Here is a 20,584-nt window from a genome sequence, read left to right as displayed (position 1 = left end):
TTCATAAGAAGGCCTCTGGGTCCATATTGGCAACTTCAGCAAATAACGAAAGCCGGTGGGCTGTCCCTAGCTCCTTCCAAAAGCGAACAAAATGAATTGTGCTATGCTGATATGATGAAAAGCTAGGTAGTCAGTAGGAGACCTAAGAAGCAATCCGATGCATTTGTTTTTTCTTCTTTTTAGTAAATGATATTTTGTTGTTGGCCAAAACTCATTTTGTAAATAGTTAAGCTCACAGTTTGCTGAGAGGGCAACATATCAGCAGAATCCCAATAGTGCTATGAGTGCCAATAGATCTCCTAATCCTGTAGCATAAAGAGGATCCCTGCAGAACATGGTGGTGGGTGTGTCAAGTGACAAAAACAAAATGCAATTGGATGGAAGCTGTGCTGTTTTTTAATTTGTGTTGTAATGTTGTTTAGAGGTATGGAAGGGGGGGCATTGTTTTGGGCCTTGCATTGGCACATTTGTGGACACCTCTGGCTGTACCATACCTGTGTGAGATAGCTGCACAGAATAAGAACAATATGGATTTATGACTCAAGAGGCAATCTTCTCCCTTAACAACTTTAAATGGTGGTATGCAAAAACAAAAGCAAAAACAACTTCTGCTCTGTAAGATGAAATGTAGTCTCATCTCCAATTGATTTCCCATGGCGCTCTTAAAAGATGGAAACATCACTCCAAAGTCCGGAGCTTTTTTTTAAAATCACACTTTTATTATAGATTAACATTTTAAAAGAAAAAAAATAAAGTCAGCTATGTCAAATGCCCAAGAACTTTGGTTCTATTCAAGCCCCTCTAGTTTACAAATGTTTTCCCTTAAAGATGCAGCGTTCAAAGCTTAAGCCATTAAAAGCCAAGTCGGCCTCAAAGCCTTCACATCTTTCTGTGAGGGAAGCCTGGGCTTCCCTTCTCATCAATGCAAAGAGGTTCAAGAAACGAATGCTTGCTCAATAGCCCTCATCCCCAAAACCAATAAAAGAAAAATAACATGGAGAATAATCATTACAGCACAAATGAAAGATAACAGGGGTTCCAAGTCATTTCCCATTTGGCTGCCTGCCACTATTCTTGTGATGCCTAATCATGAAAGGTAATGGATTGTATTGGTTCAAATGTCACTCATCTGGTACTGTCTGTACCTCCACCCCCCTCCAAAAAAGCATCTGCGGCTGTCACATTTTTCTATTACATTACAGTACCCTCATGTCACAGCATTTAAAAACACAAGAATTAGCAAATCAGGCAAAAGGAGGGATAGAAATATTGCCCTTTTGCTGCAGCATACAAGGAGATCTGAACATAAGAAACCCACAGACTATTAAAAGCAGTCACTTTTCTCCACAATCCTTCAACATTTCTTTCCAATCAGTTACCTCTTGCAAGCTTACAACAATCTTGCAAGATTCATTGGAATGAGGCAGGGGGAAAAGAACAGCTAAAGGGCAACCAATGGATTTTTATGGGTAAAGAAAGATTTGAAGAGGCAATGCAAAAGCAGCTCTATGAAACAGATTTTATACCTTGCCTAGAATTCATTTAAAATGTGTTGAATGTGCATAGCATACTGCACTGTGATCTACTTGAGTAGATGTTAGGCTAGCAATTCGGGGCAGTATAGTTTGTGGTTCAACATCAAGCAACCCCAGAAAACTGGATTAATAAATCAAATTAAGTTTATAGTCCACAGAGACAACGAGATCTTTTTCCAATGTGTTCAAGCAGAACATAAAGCATCATACTTTCATTTGGGTAGGGTAAAACAGACCCAATGAAATCAATGACCCCTTTCAAGTTCTAGGAATTAGTGAAACCACAGTTAAGTTAACCAAGGGTATGCATGCCATGCGAACTCAGCCAGGATCTTTGCCTAGTATGAAGAATCATAAAGTGTACAAAACTGTTTTTAAAAACCCAGTTGGTTGCATTTTCCTGTTGGAGAAAAGTTGCTAGGTAAACCATTATTTCATTTTCATCCATATATTTTACATTTTAGGGTTTTTAAAAAAACATATTCAGAATGAGAAGATAGGCCTATCAAAAGAATTTTGCCTTCTTTGGGACTTATGTTCATTTTTTTAAACCAGTGCTCTAAATAGTGATGGCAGTTGTGAAATTTATACTTCCCCAAATCCATCCTTACAAATATACCGTAGGTTTCAACTTAAAAATACATGTCAAGTATGTATAATATCAGATGATTTTTTAAAAAAAATAACATTGGGGGAAAAAATCGCTTGCACAGAAATTGTATAAGTGCCATCTAAAATTATATCTATTAAGGAAAGTTTCTCCAAAAATGTGACTGAAATGATGCATTTTTTTCCCTTTAAAATTGCAAATTAATGCAGGTGTAGAAGGAAATGAACCTAAGGTTTAAAAAAGGCAAAATTAAGTGAAACTGAAATTCACCAATTCACACAGCCATCATTAACATGTTTTTTTTTTTCTTGCTTGGATGCTTGAACTAGATGAAGTTGTGTGGCAATGTTCATTTTCTTTGGATGTCTCATGTCCAGGGATTATGAAGTGATTGTTGTGGTGCACTTACTAGAGTTAGCCAACTACTGCACCCTATAAAGCTTTGATAGTCTCCCCTTAGACAATGATAAGCCACCATGTATTAGCCACATGTGAGCATGCAAAACCAGCAGTGATGTAATTCCTGAACCCATTCTGAATTTCTGACACATCTTCAACGCTTTTTTTGAAGATATGATTTGGTGATCAACAAAACTGGAGTAGTAGAGCATGTATTTACCATTCCTGAAACTTTTTTTTTTTGCATCTCTTAAACTTCAAGAATAATGAGGTGATTGTATAATAATAGTAATAATAAATGCAAAGCTTTGACCATCCTTTTGACAAACACAGTTAAGCCTTCCGTCCCTTCTTCTTGCAAAATGCACTTCTTTTGAATGGAAAAAAAGAGGATAATTTAGCTGCTGATTTTGGTAAGCATCTTGTTAATTGCTTGCTTCACATGAGTAGTGGAACTTCGCCTCCGAGTCTTGCCTTGGACCATTTTCCGGCGTCGCACTTCCCGGCAAAGCTCATAAAAAGCTTCCATAATGTTGCCTTCTCCTGTACAGGCAGAGCATTCGTAAAAGGCGCAAGCTAGTTCTGTGGCCAGCTTTTCCCCTTCCTCAGTGCTGACCTGCCTGGAGTGATCCAAGTCTGCTTTGTTCCCCACTAGAATCAAAGTAACGTTCTTGGGTTTTTTAACTTCATCCAACAAGTTCTTTAGGGGAAGGACTTCTTCAAAGCTGCCTCTATCTGTGATGTCATACACCAGCACAAATCCTTCACCCCATCGTACGTGTCCTTCCTTCTGAATAACATCCTCCTATTTCAAAAAAAGAGAGATACAGAAAGAAGAAAGTTATTTTGCAGATCTACAGGAGACAAGAGTCGTATAGATTATAGGGATCTCTACACAGCAGAGTTTCTATGTGATGTTATATTTTGGGGGAATTCTCTAGGGTCTTGCATTAAGTGCACATGGACACGTAGATGCACAAAGAGAGAAACATTAATAACCTTGTGTTTACTCCACATCCAAGGGAACATCACCAGAACTGAAATATGTTTATATCTCAATTTTAGACCACTGTATTATTCTAACATTCTGGCATTTTAAAAAGATAATAGTTCTTCCCCTTTGAGCTTTGCATGGCCTGGCTATTTTGGTCAGACCAAGTTACACTAATTGATGGTTGTTCTAAGGAATGGAATATGAATCTCATCTATCCAAGTGAGAAATATTTGCATTGAGGATGAAAATAGTCGTACACATCTGGGTGAAGAATTGTCTTTGAGATTTGAAGATCTGAAAAACCTAGAATTATTTTTGAATTTGGCGCTTGCTAAATACTTGCTTCACAGGTAGGGTGAACCTGTGTTTTTCAAAAGCTGTTGAATTGCATGTTAAGATAATTAAATTTAGCAACCGGGAAAGTGAAGTTGTGCAGTGAGCCAGAACCCACAATTGTGGTTGATTGATTGGAGAGTGCGGGTTCCTGCGTGAGGCAATCTGTGCTGTGATTGGTTGTTATGGGTGTGGAGGGGGCGTTTCGCCTTTTCCCGCCTTTTTTCTCCTGTGTGCCCTGTGTGCTTTTTGATTTACCTCATGATGCTCCTGTTTGCCTGACTATCTAGTTTGTTGTGTATATTGATGCGAAATATATTTATGTATATACTATAAGCAGGTGTCAGAGTCTATGGCTTCATTTGGACACCTGCTGTGCAATTCTCTGACACCACAACTTCCAGCTGCTCCAATTAACAGAACTGTGCAAAATGTTCTCCTTTGTAATATTCTGACTTTGGAATAGCCGATTTAAAGGTTGGGCCATCTCCATTAAATTCAGAACAGTTAATCTGAGGTTAGAATGAGACATTCTGAAGTTAACCAAATAACAGAGTTGGAAGGGACTTTGTAGGTCATCTAGTCCAACCCCCCACCCAAGCAGTAGACTCTACACCATTTCTGACAGATGGCAATCCAGTCTCTTCTTTAAAGCTTCCAGTGATGAAGCTCCCACAACTTCCAAAGGCAGTTTTTGTTCCATTGATTGATTGCTCTCACTGTCAGAAAATTTGTCCTTATTTCTAGGTTGAATCTCTTTGATCAGTTTCCATCTATTATTCCTTCTCTGGCCTTCAGGTGCCTTGGAAAATAGCTTGACTGTCCTTCCTCTCTGTGACAGCCCCTCAAATATTGGAAAACTGCTATCACATCTTCCCTGGTCCTTCTCTTCACTAGACTAGTCATGCCCAGTTCCTGAAACCGTTCTTCGTATGTTTTAGCCTCCAGTCCCCTAATCATCTTTGCTGCTCTTCTCTGTACTTTTTCTATTATAAATCAGAATATCCCAGTTTAATTACTTCAGCAACAATGATATAAGCTACTGCAGTTGAAGGTTAAGATTCACAAAACTGAATGCAACATTTAAAAAAAAACCCTATTGGTGGAAAAAGAATGTGCAGCAAATGCCATACCATTTAAAAATAAATACCTTGATAAATATTTCAATCCCATTATTGGCATAAGCATGTGACATTTCAGTAAATTCAGGGTAACCTTCATTGAATTTTGCTTTTGTATACAGATTAGAAGTTCCATTTTCACTCTGGCATTCAGCTGTTGCTAAGACAGATCTCTGGCATCTGGCCTGCCTTGCAAAATTATTATCTACTCAGAACTTTCCTACATTTAATTGTGTGTGTCAAATGCGAAATGGTGTGAAAATTAAACCATTTTTCAAATATTACTCTTCATCATCGTAAACACATCGAGGGAAAAAAACACTGCAGGGGCTGCTGACTTTGTTCTTTCATGCTCTTCTGTTAATGGTAAATGATTAAATATCAGTATTTCTTTGTTCCAGTTGGGAAATTCTACAAATGTTTGCCAATTCTTTCTTTTCCATAATTTTCCTAGTGAACGGAGAGCTGAGCCATTAGGTTCCAATGACAGAGGCAGGATTTCTTTATCTATCTGATTAATGTCAGTGGAAAATTACATTTCTATAATAGATGAAATTCCATTAGAAATGACATTATTTTCCTGTACTTTTTCATACAGGTCAGACTTTGATGTCCTCCCAATTGCTTATGAGCAAAATTGTTGGAGTGGGCTGAAGGAAAGAGAGAGAAGGGAAGGGAGGGAGGAAGGGAGGAAGGAAGGACAGCTTTCTCTGTCACTTTTGTTGACAATTTATATTTTTTATATTTATATTTTTTTAAAAAAAATGATCTCCAGAACGAGGAACATAATATTTTAAGAATACCATTAACATTATATGCAAGTTGAAAAATATTGTTTTGATTGGAAGACTTTATTTAACTCTATGCTCAGATGTACTCTGTATAAACCAGGGATGCAATTTTATCTTTGTTTGTATTCCTGCTTTTTAAAAGCCCTTCCTCATTTTATTTATTTATATAGAACCTCCCAAGTCAATCATATATAAATCAGTTCACCTGGACTTGATGGGGCTTACTCTCAATTGCACCAAGACAGAATAGAATCTTTAGATTCTATGGAGTGAAACATCCCATAATAATGTTTCTTAAAACTTTCCCAGCCCACATTTTTCTACAACAGACTTATATGCAAAGATTCATAATCAGACGTCTCAGAGATGTTCCTTTCTAAAATTTTATTTAAAGCAGTTGTGTGGGCACTAACTCTAATTGTACTCTTTTACCTCTCCACCCCCCCACCTATAAAATCATTTTCCACTAGGAAAAAAAAGCTACATAGGGGAATATTTAATACCTATATATCCTCTCCAATAGATATAATGACAGCTCCTGGGGCTAGTTCCATATTTCAGTTCAGGTTTAACCCTACTCTGTCTTTCAGAAATACTTGGAAGGGAACTATAATTTTCCTTCTTCATCATCATTTGGTCTCTAAGATGTCACTTCCTTTGGAACTTTCACAGTATTATAGGACTGGAAGGACCTTGGAGGTCTTGTAGACCAACCCCCTGCTGAAGGCAGGAATTCTATATCATCACAGTCAAATGGTTGTCCAGTCTATTCTTGAAAACTTCCAGTGATGGACACCCACAATTCCAGGAGACAAGCTATTCCATTGATTAATTTTTCTCATAGTCAGAAAAGTTATCCTTATTTCTAGGTTGGACTCTTTCACAAGCTTTCATCCATTACTTCTTGCCCTGACCTCTGGTGCTTTGGTAAGTCAGCTCCCCTTTTCTTTGTGATAGGCCCCTATGTCTAGTTATCATTTAAGGTATCTGGAGATTTAGTCTCCAGAGACACTTTATCACCTTTGTTGCTCTTCTCTGCACACTAACCAGGGTCTCAACATCTTTTTTGTATCATGGTGACCAAAACTGGATTCAGTGTTCTCACCAGCATGGTATAAAGTGGTATTATCACATCTTGTTGTTTTGATACTATCCTTCTGTTGATGCAGTCTAGGATTGGATTGGTTCTTTTGGCAATCTGACTCATACTTAAGTGAAGACCTACACCCCTCTCACAGTTATTACTGTTGAGTCAGGTACCACCTATTCCATACCAGTGCATTTGGTTTTTCCTTCCTAAGTACAGGACCTCACTTTCCTCACCAATGAACTGCATCTTATTAGAGAGGGCTCAATGCTCAAGTCTGTCAAGATCCTTCTGGATCTTCAGTGTACCTTCTAAAATATTGAATATTCCTTCCCAATTTGGTGCCATTTGCAAATTTGATGAATTCCCCCTCTATCCCCTCATCCAGATAATTTATGAACATTTTGAAGAGTACTGGCCCAGCCAAGACTGAACCTTGAGGTATCCACCTGCATGCATCTTGACATTCTCATGTTTTGCCTGGACTAATAAGCACGCAAACCAACAAAAATCAATTGAGATTTCTGCCGTTGTAAGAAACGCTAAAACTACCAGGAATATGAAGCTTCCCTTTCACACTCTCTCACAGTTGGTCTACTATTTTTATTACTATTCTCCTTTGCCCCTTTAATAATATTTCTCTTATAACATTCCACGTGTAAATACTTGACAACTTTTCCCCCAGTGTTAATTATAGCTTTCTGGCATTGGCATTTTGCTACAGGGATCAGCAGTGTTCTTACCTGACCAGCTGTATCCAGTATTTCCATGGAAACAACTTCATCATCAATGGTGGCTTGATGACGATAAGTGGACTCTTAAAAAAGGAATGAGAAATACTACATTAAAAGGAAACAATCGGAAAGTATGGTGCATTTCTTTATTTCCTGCTCATTAGACCTTTCTACTACTTTTCTGTTCTAAGAAATGCGTTATTTATTTATTATTTATTTCTTTATTTCTTTAGATTTCTAAACCGCCCCCTCTCCCAAAAAGGGACTCGGGGTGGTGTACAGTCAGATAAAATGCAGATAAAATACATGAATAACAATATAAATAATATAAAACAATTGAATACTAAACATTTAGGTGGAGGAGATGAGACTGTACAAGAAATAAATATGCTATGGAAACCCTAAAAAACATCCCCAATTAAAATACCCAAACCCAGTTAAAATATATCCCTGGGAGGCAAAACTAAGAGAGTGCCAGGCCAGCTAATTGAAACAGGTGAGTCTTTAATTTTTGACGGAAGGAGCGGAGGTCGGTGGTGGTTCTGATGTCGGGGGGAGGTCATTCCAGAGGGTTGGGCGAATCACAGAGAAGGACCTACTCCTAGGTGTCGCCCGCTGGCATTGCCTAGCGGACGGCACCAGGAGGAGTCCCTCCCTGTGTGAGCGGATCGGTCGTAGGGACGTGTGTGGTAGGATGCGATCCTGCAGATAACTAGGTCAAGGGGCCATGGCCACAAATAGGTTCAACTGCCCCTTGTTATTACTTCAACGCATTTGGTCTGTTTCGTTAGCAGGGGGCCAACAAAAAAATGTTATTGAAAATCAATCATTTGGCTATTCAGTTTCAACAGTATGATCTGGAATAGTTCTGGAGACCAAAAATGGAAGCAAAGGGTGGCCCGGTCATATAAATAAGCCAAAGAGATGGCAACAATTGCCATGGCCACAAATAGGTTCAACTGCCTCTTGTTCTGGTCTATGGCTTGTCCAAGGGGAAGAGCAGAGGGACAAGCTCCACTTAGAGCTAAGGGATTGATATGTATAGTATTTGGAAGTTGATAATGATATTATAAAATCCATGTGAATTGGAGTTAAATTAACTCAGCTCCTAAAATTCATCACATAATTTATTTTGAATAATTGCAACAGTTGCAACAGATATTGGTACTGCATTTGATGCTCGGTATTTTAATAATTGATGGCCAATATGCAATAAGATTTGGTATTTGACCAATCATGACGTCTGGATGTAAAATTTAATCATGCCCAAAATTCTCATGTCACATTTTAGATTTTATTATTTTTTCTTTATTTCAATCTTAGTCAAATCAAGGCCCCACTCTTTTGTTCATGTGCAAAAATGTGAAAAGTCATTGGATTTTCCAAGATACTTTCTACTTGCATTCGTCATTCATCCTGAAACTGTACCTTGAAACAGAAAATGGTTGTACTTAGAAGTTATTTTGGTTGTCCTATGACGTCTTATGGTTGTCTAGTTGATGGAATATCCAGACTAAAACTGAGATTCAAGGCTTTTCTTGACAATATGCGAAAGTATGAGGCTAAATATATATTTGTCATTAAGATTAGCCAGATGGGATAAGATCTTTTCATACCCTGGATTATAAAGTGACACACCCTGGTGTTATAAATCCAGGAGTCTCTATTGTGTCAGCTACATCTAGTAAGATTTTCTAGAGAATCCTGAGTTAAGCAGAATGCTGGGCTAGATGACGTCAGTCCCTTCCAACTTCTACAATTAATCAGAAAGAGGGATTCATGGAAAATTTAGTGCACCAGATCATTTATAAGTATGAATATAATTATCTTGAACTTGATCTTGAACTTCTCAAGTGTAGAGAAGCCTCCAGAACATAAATGCATGCTAAAATATTCACTCCAAAATGTGGTTTATACCTTGAAAAGATCTGCAAAAAAATGTGCAAAAATGTTTATGTTAAGGAAAAATAGATACCAAAATGATCGTCTGAAAATTTTTAAGCCAAATAGTATTTTTTCTTTACAGAAAAACTGATTGTCAAAATATGTAAAGAAGGAAAAGTTCATTTGAACACCTACCCCTGAAGAAATATAAACAAATATATAAAAATGTGCACAAATATTGCTATGAGCCTTTTGTTTTTGTTTTTTTCAATTGGGTCCATACAAGCCACTAAACCCAGCTTTGATCTGATTAAATCACAATCTTGGCTATGATAAGAAGTGACAGCTTGTCTCCATGGAACAGTTGTTTTTTTACACTGACAGTGTTTATATTTTTGTCCTTTGAATCAGTGTTGACTCCCGGGACCTGCTTAGATTAGTCTCTGCAATCTTTTTGGAAAAATTTTCAGAAATCTTGGTTTGCCCAGGGCTGAGACAGAAGAACGGGCCCAAGGTCACTCAATAGAAAAGAATTTGTGTAGTTTAAGGTTGAGTCCTTGGTGTTCTTTGAGGTTGGCTGGGACAATGTAATATCTTCAATGCTAGAGGGGAGAGGAGTTTGATCTCCTAGTCCCCCCAGCTGGTTTTGTAACTCATGGTGTCCCAATTTCTAGCTTAGTGTTAAACAAATGGATTCTCAAGTTCAAATCCACAATAATCTATGAAATTCACCACCAAATGACTTTAGGCTTTGTTTCTATCTCTTAGTCTGTCTGCCCAGGAGGTTTTAGAACAGGCTTTCCCAATGTGTGGTAGACACACCTTTGGTGTTTCCTAAAGGTATTACACATGATTTCTGGTGCAGATGATAAAATGCAAAGTTAAAGGAAAATGACCCCAAATTGAGGTGATCATTTATCTCACATAGTTTCCCATGGAATTTCAGTTGGAAAAAACCATGCAATTCAGCAGTCTTGCATCATTTTAACCTAGTATTTTTAAAAAATTCATTTTTATTTAATTTGAGGATCTTCTAATAGTCAATAACTGGGGCTGTTTCATGTATCAAGGCTTTTGTAATATTACAGAAATCTGCATAAAGGGAAAAAATGGGGACTATTGTTTTAGAGTAAATAGAAAGGAAAAAATGCATTTCAATTTTTGTCCCTGTAAAAATGAAAAAGATATAATTGTAATTTATTATACATTAGGAAAAGGTGATGCAATACATGTGATCCCCCCCCCTCCCCTTGGCATTAGCTTAGACCTTCTGCCACTGTCATTATTCAAATGACAGTCTTGCATTTGATTATGTTTTGGCCTTGTTCCCTGATTGGCTTAAGAGCCAACATTCTGGAATATGTTAAATCCTACACTTCAAATATTTAGATCCATATTTGAGATATTTGTTTGGTGTTTATTTAAAAGCAGCAGCAACAACACTGCAGGATGGAGAATTCTGCATCACACAGCATCACACCTCTCTCTTTCCCACTGACCTTATTAATTTACTCTAAATTGCCAGTTGCACCGCATTGACATAAAACAAAAACAAGATAAAAAAATTAAAAGGAGACTGGGGAAAAGAAAACAAAGAAATCTCCCCTGCACTGCTGTGAATTGTCTGGTTAATGAATTTGTTGCGGAATAAATAACATATAAATAACAGTGGAGTCTTCTGTGTCTCTCTTCCAAGTTATTCTGTGCTAATAGGAAAAATACTTAAGAGCTGGTGTAGGTTGTGAAGTAACAGCTGGGTGGGCAATACGGTGCAATATCATGAGAAAACAAAGCAAAACCTGTGGTATCCTTAAAGTTGATTTTAAAAAATGGCAGTCATGGTTGTGCTATTTAAACTTCCAGCTGTGTGATCTACAATAAAGAAGGTGGAGCTTCAACGGTCTCCTATCTTCAGCTCTTGACCAGATTCCTCACACATTTCTATCTGTGTAACCTCCCACAAATGCAGACACCCTCTCCAGTGAAATTCAGAAGCCACCTGTAATCAACATTTGGCAAGTTCTAAGGCTTTTTAGTCCTTCAAACACAGTAGTGCTAAGGCCAGAACTGAAGATGGATGCAGAAAATCTTATCTTTCACTTCGGTAAGCAGATTTTTGTCTGTCTTGCCTGAATGAGAATGCTTGAAATGTGGTGTAATGGTACGTAGGTATTACTTTGGGAGACAGAAGGAAGAGTGGCCGGCATAGAGTAGCCGGCTAAGGAAAATTGGAAATTAAAGTCAGCAAGTCTTAAAGTTGCCAAGTTTGGAGATCTCTGGACTAGACCATGATCAGACAGGTGGCAGCTGAGTCTGCAGAAGGGATGGGGGCATGACAAACATGTCAGAAGGGAAATATCTATGGAGATTCTAAGTCATCCAGGTCATGGTTCTTTTTTTTTCAAGAGGCAAGTGGACTTCCTTGTTTTTCTTTGAAGATGTTTCACTTCTCATCCAAGAAGCTTTTTCAGCTCTGATTGGATGGTGGGGAATGGAAGGATTGATATTCCTTGCAGACAGCTGGTCATTTGCATTCTTTTGGAGAGTCATTGAGGCCATTTGAAGGTTTATCTGTGTCCTCAGGGTCACCTGAGCAGTGCAAATAGGTGTAGAGCCTTCTTGGAACTGCTGAAAGGACTGTGTTGTAGACTGTAGATAGATGGTGCAGTATCCCTCTCCCTCTGTTGAGAGAGTTCAGATTTGATAAATTGGCCTCTTTGACCCTCTTTCAAACCAGTGGTCCTCTCTGTCCAAAATATGGTCTTTGCTGTCTTCAAAAGAGTGGCCTTTGTCTTTTAAATGCAGATGGACTACTGAATCTTATCCTGATAGGTTTGTTCTCCTATGTTGTGCCATGAGTTTATGAAGTGGTTGTTTTGTTTCCCCAATGCCTCTTGAAAAAAGAAAAGCACCTTTGGGACATGTCAAAAGGGACGCTCTCTAGTTGCTTGGGCTGTAAAAGAAATGGAGGAGAGATGCATTTTCAGACTTGCAAGATTCTCTTAATGTAATGTAACCTTTCAATAAAGATAAGAGCTAGTACTCCTAAGTGAGTTTCTTGTCCGGACTACCTCACAAAAGACTCACATTGAATAAGAAGTGTTGAAATCTAGGAAACCAAAGAAGAGATGAATATAGATTTTAAGGATCAGAATCTAAATGTCTTGGCAAATGCTTCCATCTTCACTAAGGGAGGCACAATACACCCCCAAAGGGGGGGGGCAGTATTAATTAATGACTGCTTTGTATATATTCTTTCCTTTTAAAGAATGACAGATTTTGTTTGCCTGGTTGAAAACATGGACTATGAATATGAGTATCCATCCTCAAAATTACAGAGAAAATGGGTTTTTGTAAGCTACATACATGGCAACTTTTAATTTTTTAATGTGATTGCAAAAGGTCAACTAAAGTTTTGGGCTGCATCAGCAGAAGTATCATTTCTAAATCAAAGGAAGTCATAATTTCACTTTCTCTGCATGGATGAGATTCTACTTCAAGGATTGTATCTAGTTTTGGGTATCACTCTTTAAGAAAGATTTGAACAAATGAGAAGATAATAAATGTCAGTCTGGCCATGGAGTTGAGCAACTGAAGCTACTCAACTCCAGCAGAGAGGCTACTCTACAGAGGCCACAACCATCTCATCCCTTCACAAACTAGATTTCACATTCTGGTATCTGTGTAGCAGTGTCTATGAAAGCCACAAATATCTCCTGGATAACTACAGCTATTTGCTATTCCACAGTTTGTAATACTTGCAGTTATAAAAGTCAAAGGGATATTTCAAGCTGACATTTAAAACAACAAAACATACATATACACACTGTACATATCATTGCCAAAAAAAGAGCTCTTGTTAGCTTAAATGTTGGCTTATTTCTAGTGACTCTGGCAGCCTTTCACAAATCAGTTAAATTATATTTAGTTTGTGGATGTCAGTGCCATATGCTTGGAGTCTAAAAGAGTTGCCAGAAAAAAATGTGACTATATTCAATTACTTTAAGCCACTATTCATTTTCAAGCAGACCACAATTTCAAGAGCCAGTTCATCTGGGTTTTAGAGCAACGTGGAGAATCTGAATCATCAAGAAGGGAGGGATGTAAGTTTTTTTAAAAATCTAGATTGTTCCCTGTCCCTTAGGGATGAATTTATTCTATATCATACTCCAAATTTAACTATAATTGTCTTATTGGGGTTACATCAGTTCAAATTTGCATTGGCTAGTGTATCAGCAGTGAAGAATACTTTAATAGCATGTGGCTTGGCTATCTACAGAAAAATTGGGGTGGTTTTCATTACAGTGTCAGCTTATGGCATTGTTAGTAGGATGAGTTTTAGATTGGAGGTCGCTCTTTAAAAACTGCTCTTAAAAAACTGAGCAAAATCATATGCCAAGCCAACTTTGGGTCAACAAAAATTCAGTTCTTCCACATTTATACTATATATATGTGTGGTGTGCCAGTTGCACCCATTTCTGGTTCATGTTCACTCACAGTTACTCATGTCCTGGTGACCTCAAGAATTCACTACTGCAGTAGTGAAATCTTAATTTTTTTGCTACCGGTTCTGTGGACATGGCTTGGTAGTGGTGGGGGTAATGTGGCGTGGCCAACTTTTTCCCAACTTTTTCAAGCATTTTTTCTATCTATTCACCCAAACCGGCAGGAAAAAAAATCCTTTAAAAAGTTTTTTTTTAAAGGTTGCGATGATCACGCAGCTGAGTGTCATGGAACCTTTCCCCCCCACTTTTTAAAGCTTTTTTTTAACTACTGGTTCGGGCGAACCTTAGCATTTTTTCCTACCGGTTGTAGCGAAATGGTCAGAACTGGTAGCATTTCACCCCTGGACTAGTGGGACACACTTTATATGTGGTTGCCCTTGAAGAACAAGTAGTTATGAGTGTGTCTTGAACAATACATGTTAAATCTCTACTTTGCAGCTGTACTGATTGCTGATTTGCTACTAGGTTCTTTAGTGTCCTGTTTTTTATTTTGTTTTAAAGTTTCCCATGGCAAGAGGCACCTCTCCACAAATACATCTACCCATCCCTTCAGGTCTGGCAGGAGGGGAATATTATGGGTGTCTTCTGCTAAAAGAATTCTATCTTACGGGACTCAAGACGCAAGCCTTTTTTTGTCACAATATGTGCACTCTGGAAGAGGTTAGATTGGCCCCAATTCAAATGACCTTCAGTGAATCCTTAAAAGATAGCTTTTAAAGCAGACCTGGAACCAGGAAGTCCATGCGATAACTAATTCATTGTCTCACAGTCTCCTATTTGTTTTTGTGCTTGTTTTCAACTGTTGTTTTAGCTTTGTTTTTAACTGTTTCATTGTATGCTGCCCAGAGACAGACAGCTTGTGAAACAGGCAGGTACATAATTTCAATTAAATAAATAAATATAGTATGAATTAGGCCTATGTTCACATATTGGTTGTCTCATTTACCCCGTTCTTCTGCTAGCCGTGAGGAAGGTGAGTTGCCTCTAAACGCAGTCCTTGATTTACCATTTTACTTCTAAATTATTATTTTTTTGAAAAGTTTTTTTTAATTTTTCCCTTTCAAATTCATTCACAAATATACATTCTTCTAGGTGCTATTAACATCTATCTGTGAACCATAAATGTTTATCATTATCTTCTTACAAATATATAAAATATTTTTGGTTCACTTTCTTGCCACCCCGTGCCTCCATCTTATTCTGCAACAACCTTGCTTTTCAATTTGATGACCAGCAGTGAAACTTGCAAAAATGACAGACAAAGGTATTCCACTGGAGACATTTCAAAGGATTTTTTGAAGAAAGGGGAAAGAAGTTCACATCTGCAAGAACAGCAACCATATCTGCTTATTTTCTTCTTCTTCTTCGAACCATATCAGCTAATATGAAAACACTATTTAAAGAGATCTTAAAGAAAAGATACCTAAGAGGCAAAGAAGAAGAATTTGAATACCAGAAAATAAAATCGAAGTTGTGAGCCATAACACAGAGATGAAAACTAAAGTGGGAATACAAATGATAAGCGAAGAGATGAAAAATGACCTGGATAGTGACCCATTACTGGATTTACAAATGAGAGAGCTGTTAAAGCTGGGAAGAAATTCCCAAGAAAATTTGGATGGAGGTCAGATCTTATGACAGCATCTTAATGAAGCAAAGATTAAGAATGACTGGGAGGAAAGGAAATAAGTATGAAGTTGACCTGCTTGATTAGGGTAAAAACAAGAAATACATTTATAATGTTCTGAGAACCTTTTATGGACTTTTTGCTAATCCGGGACAGAAACATTAATAATTGGGGAATAGTTGATGGATAAGGCTTGAGATATGAGAAGAAGTAATTTAAGTAATTTATGTAATGTCATATCGATGGAGATAGACCGATACTAAATTTGCTTGCAGTTTTTTAATAAAGAAGATCAGAAGTCACTTCTTTAACCATTCTTTCTTTCTTTTTTCTTTTCTGTATGCACTTTTTCCTTTCCTTTCTTTCTATTCTTTTGTTTCTCTTGGATATCGGATGGTTTAATTTTTTTTTTTTTTTTACTCTCGTTAAAGCATTTAATAAAAAGAAATTTTTAAAAAAGATGCAATCAATGCTTTCCCTACCCCAAAAAATTAAAGATGATTTCAGGGGGCATTTCACTCACCCATGTCCAAAACAGTTATTTTGCACCAAGTATATTTTCTACAGTACTCTAATTTTTAAACGATATTGAACAGATTGCATTAGAGTCAAGAGTGATAGTTGTGCAGTCCAAAGACTGACTCAAAATATTTAAAATGTGTGAATTTTAGGATAGTTGTCTTTTCCTGAAATTGCTTGCTTATTTTGCTTTGTTATGTTAACCATATAATTATGGATAATGAAGTCTGCTCACATTAAAGTTAGTTTTTTTGCAATTTGACTGCCAAAATGAAAATACAATCTTAAATGCCAGCATAAAAATCAAGCTATTGGTTCATATTACTGTTTGTTCAGTTTGTTGGTAGTTCTCTAGGATTTGGGGTAAGTGTCTTTTCCCCAATTACTAGTGGCTTCTTGAATGGAAATATGCTGGAGATTGAACCTACATGCTAGGGTCCATGCCAATACATGGCCAACTCGCCACTGTCAACTTACCATGGCCAACTCACCACAGTCAATTCACCATGGCCAACTCATCACAGTCAACTCACTGTGGCCAACTTGCCACAGCTAACTCACTGCAGGACAAGAGTTACACTAATATCAAAGAAGTAGTGGAATAGAATAATTAAAGAAAGGCTGCAAACAGAGGGACAGGATGAAATGTGAATAGCAAAAATTAAAATAATTTTTGTTTATTTTAAATAATTAAATAGAATTGTTAAATCGTCCTGCAGAAGTTGTTCAGCGGTGACTTGGACATAGCAAGTTGTCCCGCAATGAGTTGGCCATGATGAGTTAGCTGCGACGAGCCAGCCAGGGAAAGTTGTACCATTCCCTACTTGCTACATGCAAAGGTTATATTTCAAGACTGTGCTAATGAAGTAGCATACATGTCTGTGATGGTATATTATTTTTATTTATTTAAGAAAATAAATGGCTATCCAACTCAACTCTCAGTGACTCTAGGCGGCTTAACAAAGATAGTAATAGCATTATAAGACACAAGGGGGGGGGGGAAACTCACCAAGAGTGGGGTCATACTCCCATATGAACCGTTTGGTCAGAAAACGTACAACGAGAGCTATAGGAAAGAAAAATATATCTGATGAGTTTATGACACATACTAGCCCAAGTGGTTTAAAGGAGTACAATTAAAATAAATTTTCAGTTCAGCTTATTTCTCCAATTTGATAGCTTGATATATCGAACTGGAATACAAAGATGATTCGGGCTCTTAAAATTCAACAAATTAAGGAAAACGTGTGTTAATTAACAAGTCTTTATTTATGGATACAGACAGACTTTTTAAAAACACAATTTGTAAAGCCCTTCAAGGAACCATAGAAGATGGAATAGACCCAGTCAATTCCCAGTCAAATTTATACTTTTAGAATTTGTTTTGAATGGTTTCCATGCTAAACTAAGCATATGGGAAATGTGCTTTGGATCTGTTCTCACATACATTGCAGTTTCAATTACGTTTTGCAAAAATTTCAACCATGAGCATGTTCTGGATTAGAGGTTTGACAACGGATCCTTTTGAATTTTGCAAACAACACTTAAAATCAACAGAAACTATAATTGGTTCTGTAAAACTTAATTTAGGGAAAATATAAATTAAATTTAAAGAACAAAATTCAAAACCATGTAAGGAAATTCATAGCAGTTAATTGGGTTATTTCCCCCCCATAACAGTCTCACATTTTATTTCATTGCTAGACATATCCCAGATTTCCTCAGGACAATATATACGATTCTCCCCACCCCACCCCACCCAATTTTCTCCTGACAACAGAGAAAATTGACTTAAATCTTTACTGACGGTGATTCAACACTTGGTGTATTTAATTTGTTAAAAAAAAAGAAATGAAATGAAAACATATCATGGCTCTCAGCTTTTAGCAGCATCAAAGAAAGAACCGATAAACTCTAATAAGAATGTTTGTTCACGCTTTATGATCTGTTCATCCATCAGCAGCAGGAGATGCAAAATCTTGTTAAGAACATTTTAGTTGAATGAATCATTAACTCTCGAAGAGTTCAAGTAAACACTCTTAATATGAGATCCCAAATTCACTTCAAACCTTCTGCAGCTTCCAGAGCTGTAAATCTGTCACTACAAAACTTGAAGATACAATTAACAAAGATAAAAAAATAAATTCAGCATCTGAGTATTTTCTTAAGATGATATATGGAATATATGTCTAAAAAGATTGTGCAAATCAGCTGCAGATTGTTGGTTAGTTTTTTTTCTTGTGCTGTCCCTTGGCTTTTTAAGTTCTGGTGGAGATCTATCAATCCTACTCACTAATTCATAATCAAACAATCCCAAAGTTTCTTTTGCCAAAACAGGGATTTACATCTGTAGGAAAACAGGTGTGACCTCTGATTAAAGGTAATCCTCAACTTACAACCATTCATTTAGTGAACACTTGAAGTTACAATGGCACTGAAAAATGATTTATGACCATTTTTCACACTTATGGTCATTGCAGCATCCCTACGATCACATGATCAAAATTCAGATGCTTGGCAACTAGCACGTATTTATGATATTTTTTAAATAGTGCATTCCTATGCAGCATCCTGGCATCATGTGATCACCTTTTGCGGAATGGGACAACTTGTCACAGTCAACTCGCCACGGCCAACTCACCACGGTCAACTGTAGGGTTTCCTACCTAAGCAGGGGGTTGGACTAGAAGATCTCCAAGCTCCCTTCCAATTCTGTTATTCTATTCTATTCTATTCTATTCCACTCCACTCCATTTGTTGTTGTTCGTTGCGCAGTCGTGTCCGACCATTGCAACCCCATGGACAATGTTCCTCCAGCCCCCCCTGTCTTGTTTCCTTCCTGATCTCCTGGAAGATGGGAGGGAATCACCTGGTCCCTACTTTCCATCTCTATTCTGTTGCTCTGATGTCCATCAAAGGCAGTGGTGGGATTGACATTTTTTTTTACTACCGGTTCTGTGGGCGTGATGGGCGTGGCATGGTTTGGTGGGTGTGGCTTGGTGAGCCCCTGAGCCATCACATCCCTAATGACTGGTATAGATTGTATTATTACATAAAAGGAAAACTTTGAGGTTTCACCTTATTCTACTGTGCCAAAGAGTCAGAAGTCAATGCTTTTCTTTTTCTTTTCCCCTAGTGCTCCACCCTCCCCAACTTTTTGGGCACCGGGACTGGTTCCATGGAGAAAGGTTTTTTTGCAGATTAGAGGGGGTGTGCTTTTGCATGCTGCCTGCACCCCATGAATGGGGCTTCGTTTGTTTGTGCAGACCGGTTGCTGGCATGAAAAACCTTTCTCCATGGACCGGAGTTGGTCCATGGGCCAGGGGTTGGGGACCTCTGCTTTACCCTACACTTTTTTATTTTCCCTTTTCCTCCCCAATTTCCCCATTATGGTCATTTTTCGTTGCATTCCTGTATTTTATATGTTGATAAACTAATGAAATATTTACTGATCCTAATTTTAGATGACTTGGATTTCCAGAGGCAAGGATGGACCAAAACTTTGTGGCAAAAAATTCCTTGTAAGAGGAAGAGTCTCAGATTCAATTTTTGACGTCTCTACTTAAAACGAGCAAGTAACAAGAAGCATCTCAGCTTCTTCCACAGATCCTCCAGTTATCCCTATAAATACTTTCATAGGGTAATGCACTGCATACATCAGGAGTTTATCATTACTCAAGTTCTCCTTTCACTTGTTTTACATTTTGCTTGTACATCCTAGTCAGTGGAGTTATGCCTTATTAAAAATGTTTTAGAAGAAATTCTTCAAACCACAAGACCTCTTTGCTATTCATTAAATAACCCCATCTTTCTCAGGCATCTATATAAAAATGAGTAAAAAATGCTGTTATTTTAAGGAATGACTCATTAATGTTATTATGACTGTTTGTCAGGGACAATTTGTTTAGGCCCTCATGGAAGATTAAAAGAAGTTGAGCTGCTTTAATAAACAACAGGTCTTCTTCTAAATTATTTTAGATACAAACTTAAGGCAAACCGCTCCAAACTAGATTGCAGAAAATAGGACTTTAGCAACAGAGTGGTGATTGCCAGGAATTCACTAGCTGACTCTGTAGTTTCTTCCCCAAACCCCCTAAAACTTTAACCTTAGACTGTGTACTGTTGATCCCACCCCATTCCTAAGAGGTGTGTAAGGGGCGTGCATAAGCACACCAATGTGCCCTTTTATTCATATCCACTTCATGTATTCATAATCATGTTTATACATATCTGTTATCTAATATATGCTTGACAAAATAAAAATAAATAAATAAATAAAATTGTCAAAGAGTCGACAAATGTAGAGAGCAAGGAAGATGACCTTGGCATGGCTATGCAACATTCACCCCCAGGATGATGGGGAATGAAACATATTTTAATTCTACAACAGGTAATAATAATAATAATAATAATAATAATAATAATAATAATAATAATAATAATAA

General features: G+C 37.5%; 1 protein-coding gene across 3 annotated transcripts in view; it reads right to left on the bottom strand.

Moving 5' to 3' along the window:
* Positions 1–703: 703 nt before the first annotated feature.
* Positions 704–20,584, bottom strand: part of RERG (RAS like estrogen regulated growth inhibitor) — a 131,547-nt gene continuing 111,666 nt past the window's right edge. For all 3 annotated transcript variants that reach the window (XM_081956925.1, XM_081956926.1, XM_081956927.1), the window contains 3 exons: positions 17,149–17,205; positions 7,614–7,687; positions 704–3,349 (listed from right to left, as the gene is read on the bottom strand). In XM_081956925.1, the coding sequence (XP_081813051.1) occupies positions 2,942–3,349; positions 7,614–7,687; positions 17,149–17,205 (539 nt within the window). In that variant the 3' untranslated portion in view covers positions 704–2,941. The remainder of the gene's footprint in view (positions 3,350–7,613; positions 7,688–17,148; positions 17,206–20,584) is intronic.

This window comes from Natrix helvetica (genome assembly GCF_964273705.1).
Source record: "Natrix helvetica genome assembly, chromosome: 6".
Classification (NCBI taxonomy): Eukaryota; Metazoa; Chordata; class Lepidosauria; order Squamata; family Natricidae; genus Natrix; species Natrix helvetica.
Note: the sequence above shows the minus strand (reverse complement) of the source record. Positions and strands in the feature narration are given on the sequence as shown.